This window comes from Neopelma chrysocephalum, unplaced genomic scaffold (assembly GCF_003984885.1).
Source record: "Neopelma chrysocephalum unplaced genomic scaffold, ASM398488v2 Primary Assembly neopelma1_96873, whole genome shotgun sequence".
Taxonomy (NCBI): domain Eukaryota; kingdom Metazoa; phylum Chordata; class Aves; order Passeriformes; family Pipridae; genus Neopelma; species Neopelma chrysocephalum.
In genome coordinates, this window is record NW_020925516.1 from 110,643 (window position 1) to 115,851 (window position 5,209).

The 5,209-nt window shown below is 59.2% G+C and overlaps 1 protein-coding gene across 1 annotated transcript; it reads right to left on the reverse strand.

Annotated features, from left to right (window-relative positions):
• Window positions 1-610: 610 nt before the first annotated feature.
• SELENOM (selenoprotein M) lies at window positions 611-2,291 on the reverse strand. Its single transcript, XM_027670497.1, has 5 exons — window positions 2,163-2,291; window positions 2,045-2,080; window positions 1,922-1,956; window positions 1,403-1,481; window positions 611-1,313 (listed from the first exon to the last, which is right to left on the reverse strand). The coding sequence occupies exons 1-5, from the start codon at window positions 2,289-2,291 to the stop codon at window positions 1,101-1,103; spliced, it is 492 nt and encodes a 163-aa protein (XP_027526298.1). The 3' UTR covers window positions 611-1,100.
• Between the last annotated feature and the right edge of the window lie 2,918 nt (window positions 2,292-5,209).

Consider the following 5,209-nt stretch of genomic DNA (forward strand, 5'->3'; position numbering starts at 1 on the left):
TGCCTCCGTTTCAGGTCCTTGTACCAGTGGCACAGCGCGTACTACAGTGCCTGAGGAGCACTGGCAGTCTGGCCACTCTTGGCCTCTCTGCCTGCAGCCCCACTGCTTGCCCAGCCTGGAGGGACACAGGGTACTCCTCCACTCATTGATAATGTCTGGAGCTGAGGGGCACCTTCAGTGCCCCACCCTGACCAGTGCTGTTGGTTTGCTGTGCGCCTCCCCTGCCCCCCATCACCCTCAGGCCTGGCTGTGCCCTGCTTCCTTCCCTGGCTCAGGACCAGATGTCCCCACTGGGCTAGCACAGCCATGGGGCTACAGCTCAACACTGCAGGACCAGCTCATGGGCACGTGCCCATCCCCCTGTGCCCTGTGAGAGCAGCTCTTCCCAAGCCGTGGTGCCCACCTTCATCCCTCCATTGTGCTGGGGTGGGGGGGTGGCACAGGAACAGCACAGTTCATTCACAGGTTGGTTTGTGGCTCACCAGCAGTGGCTGTAATCCTGCCATCCTCTCCTGCCTCTGAGCAGCTCTGGGGCACCCAGCTCCCCTTGGCACAGAGCAGTGCAGGATGCACCAAGCCTGCCCTGAAAAGATGACACAGTGCAGCCAACTGTATATAAAGGCTTTACTAGGTGCTGGATACAAGATAACCCTACTGGGGGGTAAAGCCCTCTCCCTGGGGCAGCTCTCCCACCTTTGGGACTCAGCACATCTACCCTTAGCACCTGTCGCTTTCTGCTGAGGGTTTCATCCTGTCCCATGCAGGTAGGATACTGCTGCCCAGTTGCCGGGAGCAGCTAAACCTCTGGGCACAGCAAGGGAGTGCAAGGGATGCTGCTCCTCCCAACTGGCCAGGGATAACGGGCTTCAGGCATGGGAAGACAACCACATGGGACCCTTGGGATGCCCACAGTGCCCAGGAAGCCCCTGCTCAAAGTTTGAGCTACCCAGGGCATCCTTGGGGCAGAGGCTACGCAGCACTGAGCAAGAGCAGGGGGGCAGCTCTGCCACTCCACAGCACTATCCCCAGCTGCTGTAACACCCTTGTTCCCTGTGCTGTGGACTGGCTGCAGGACCCTGTCCCAAGTGCAGCACTCCTCACTAGAGGTCTGGGTGTTCTCCCTTGTCACGTTTGAGTGGGGTCTTGATGCCAGTGGTGGATGCTTGGGGGGGTGGCAGTGTGGGCAGAGGCTTGGCAGGGGCAAACTGGAACTCCTCGGGCACGGGGGCATCAGGCGTCTCCTTGCGGTAGAAGCCCAGCTCCTGCACCAGCCGGTTGATCTCCTCCCGGGTCATGTCACTCAGGGGGATTCTCTGCGCCCAGACAGGGGCTGCAGCCTGGCATCCACAGAGCACTGACCACCCCAGGCCCTGTAGCAGTGGGTGCCACGCTGCCCACTCACCTCCAGCTCCTCGTACCGGTGGCTGAGGAGCACGAGCTCGGGGTCAGCACCGGGCAGGTGTTTCATCTCCAGGTTATGGCTGGATGATGTGTCAAGGAGCAGACAGCACTGGGCAGGACCATGCAGTCCCTGTCCCATCACATCCCATTCCATCCTCTATCACATCCCACTTCTGCCCATTCTATACTGTCCTCCATCCCTTCTGTCACATCGCATTTTCTCCCATTCCATCCTTCATTGTATCCCATCCCTTTCTGTCCTACGTGTCATATCACCCCATCCTCCATATCCTCCTATCCTGCCCTGACCCATCCCATCCCCCAACCATCCTGTCCTCCACTCTTCATCCAGCCCCATCCTCCATCTGATCCTTCCCTCAGCCCGTCCCATCTTCCATCCCATCCCTTCACATCCTGTCCCCTCGCGTACTGTCCCGCCCCTGTCCCATCCCGTCCCATCCCATCCTGTGCACTCCTGCAGGGCCCCAGCGCTGCCGCCGCCGCCGCCGCCGCCGGGTACTAGAGCGGGATGTCCTGGGTGACGAACGCCTTCACCTGCGGAGAGCGGCCGGCCCGGCCCGGCCCGGCCCGGCTCAGCGCGGGGCGGCCCCGGCTGCCCGCGCCCCCCGGCCCCGCTACGTACCTCCCTGAGGCGGTTCAGCCGTCAGCCGCCGCAGGTCTGAGGGAAGGGACACCCTGTCAGGCACCCGACGGGCACCGGCTCACCTCCGGCCCTCCCCGCGCGCCCTGCCCGCGCTCACCTCCACCTTGCCCCGGGCCAGGTCCCGCAGCGCGGCCCCGCGGAGCTGGGGGAGCTCCGAGCAGCGCCCCGCCGCCAGCGCCGCCGCCAGCAGCACCCACAGCCCCGGCCCCGGCGGCACCGCCCGCATCGCCCTCGCCGCCGCCACGTCCGCCCGGCCCGGGCGCGCGCACGGCACTGAGCCTGCGCGGCGGCGCGCGCGCACCGTGCACACGCGCACACAGATGCGCGCGCGCACAACCACCACAGACACCCGTGCACGCGCACACCGCGCACGCGCACGGCGCACACTGAAACACCGAGAGACCCGGGAGTGCGCGCGCACACCCACAGCACACACTGAAACACCCTGAGACACCCCGGGCAGGGGGCGTGCGGGCACTCACAGCTGTGCGCGCTCACACAGCTCTGCACAGCTATACGCAGTCTGCACAGAAGCACACAGATATACACAGACGCACACACATTCCTACCTTCCCTCCAGCCACTCCCAGCTGTGCCTATGTCTGGACACATCAGCACACACGGCAGTGCACAGAGACACACCAGCACCGGCAGTCACATGTGCAATGGTGTGTGCACACACCATTATATATGTATACACTCAGCTGTATGGACACACATAAATGAGGCACATGCAACTCTGCATGTGCAAGCCATCATGTACCCCTGCATGCACACACCCACCCCACACACACTCTCCACACTGCAACTGCACACAAACACCCTCAACACAGGCACGTGCTGGACACAGGTCCTGGGGTCTTGGACTGGCTGAGGCCGGAGGCAGCTCTGGGGTCTCTCTGGTCCCACACCCTGCTCAGGCAGGGCCACCTGGAGCCAGGGGCCCAGGACAGTGTCCAGGTCCCTTTTGCGAATGTCCAAGGATGGAGACTCCACAGGTCTCTAGGCAACCTGGGCCAGGAAAAAAGTGTTTCCTGGTGTGCAGAGGGACACTCCTGTATTCCAGTTTGTGCCCATGGCCTCTGGTGCTGCAACTGGGCATCACTGGGAAGAGCCAGGCTTCATCCTCTGTGCTTTCCTTTGGATATTTACATACATGGATGAGATATGCCTGAGCTTCCTGTGCTCCAGGATGTACAGTCGCAGCACTCGCAGCTTCTCCTTGTATTAAAGATACTCAAGCCCATCCTCCTTGGGGCTCCTCACTGGGCTCCCTCCAGCAAGTCCATGTCTCTTGGACTTGCTCTTCAGAGCCCTACACTGGACAGAGCACTCCAGGGGTGGTTTCACAGTCACCTCTGTGACCTCCTGTGACCTGCTGACAAACACCTTGATGCAGCCCAGGATATCATTCACCTGCTTTGCCCTGAGGACACGCTAAGCTTATGGTCAATGTGGTGTCCCCCAGCCCCCCTGCTGCAGAGCTGCCTTCCAGTTGGGTGGCCCGCAGCATATCCCGGTGCTGGGGTTGTTCCTCCCCAGGGGCAGAACTCTTTACGTTCCCTGGTTGAACCTCAGGAGATTCCTGCCGGCCCACTTCTCCAGCCTCTCCAGGTCCCTCTGGATGGACACACGACCCCCTGGTTTGTTAGCCACTCCTCATGGTTTACTGTCACCTGCACATTTGCTGTCCCATCATCCAGGGGATGAGGATGTTAAACAGGCCGGGGCCCAGCACAGACCCCTGGGGACTCTGTGAGCGACCAGCCTCCCATGAGACTGTGCATCGCTCACCACCACCCCTGGATCCAGCCTTCCTGCCTCGACCTCTACTTATCCAGTCTGTACACCAACAGCTTCCCTAGGAGGACTAGATGGGAGGCAGTGCCCAAGGCCTCCCTGCAGTGCAGGTGGACACTGTCCCCTGCTGTCTGTGTCTGCTGGCTACTTGCTCTATCACGGGAGGGGATCAGGTGGCCAAGCAGAACCTCCCCTTGGTCAAGCCAATCTGACTCCCTCAACGAGTTGTTGTTCATGTGTCCAGCAATGGTTTCCAGGACTTGCTGCTCTGTCACCTTCCCAGAATGGAGGTGAGGCAGATCAGTCTTGGGTCCCTGGATCCCCCTTTACACCCCTTCAGAAGCCAGGAGCAACATTGGCTCTCCTTGATCCTGACCCAGTTGTCACTATTGATCACATTGCTTCCGTGATGGTAGGAGCCACCTCCACCACAACTCCCTTGATGCTTGTGAGTCAACCCCGCAGGGACCCAGGGACCTTGTCCTCTCCTACCAGGATCCTCCTCTACCTCACTCCATACTTCACCAGGATTCTCCTCCTCCTCAAGCTCCAGCCTTCCCTGGGTGCTGGCAAGTACAAGCTGAGGGCAAAACGTATCACCTGGTTCCCCATTCCCTCTAGGCACACACACACACACGACGTGCATGTGTATGCACCCCAAGCACAGGTGTTCATACCTGCCTATGTTGCAGTGGAGCACTATGCTGGTTTAAAAGTAAACTGGCATGAGAAATGAACGCAACTCAAGAGAGATTACAAATCAGAGTTATAATTTACTAAAAAGATTACAATAAATACAACAATAGAGAGAAAAACTGGTTTTAACCCACAAAAGCAGATGTATAACCCCACACCCTGGGACAAGAACAGAACGGTGTTTGTCAACCCCTGTGCTGAGCACCACGCGGCCCCCCTGGGTGCAAAGTAAAAGAAAACCTGTTGGTCCGGATGATGATCGCAGTTCTGTCCAAGTTCTGGTCCTCCTCTGGATCTGGTGAGTGGTACTAGAAGTCCCAAAACCCGAAGTTTATATATGCTCAAGTTCAGGTGGGAATGCCCAGTACCTCCACCAGGGCAGGGAGCTTCACAATGGGTGATTTAACTCTGTGAGTCATGGGATATTTTTGGAGTCTTTGATGGTCTGGGTGTTGCAGCTGCCTATTATGCCAGTCCAAGGTGGCCCATTAGCAGAGATGACCCCTCAGGCTGGGGGTGAAGGTGTTAATGCCTTTCCGAAGGGGAGTTATCACAGCTGAGTCATTGGTGCGCAAATAAAAGAACATTCCCCTGTCTCTCAGGGTTTGTTTAACATCCAGCTTGTAGTCTGAGGCGTCAGGTGTGCCC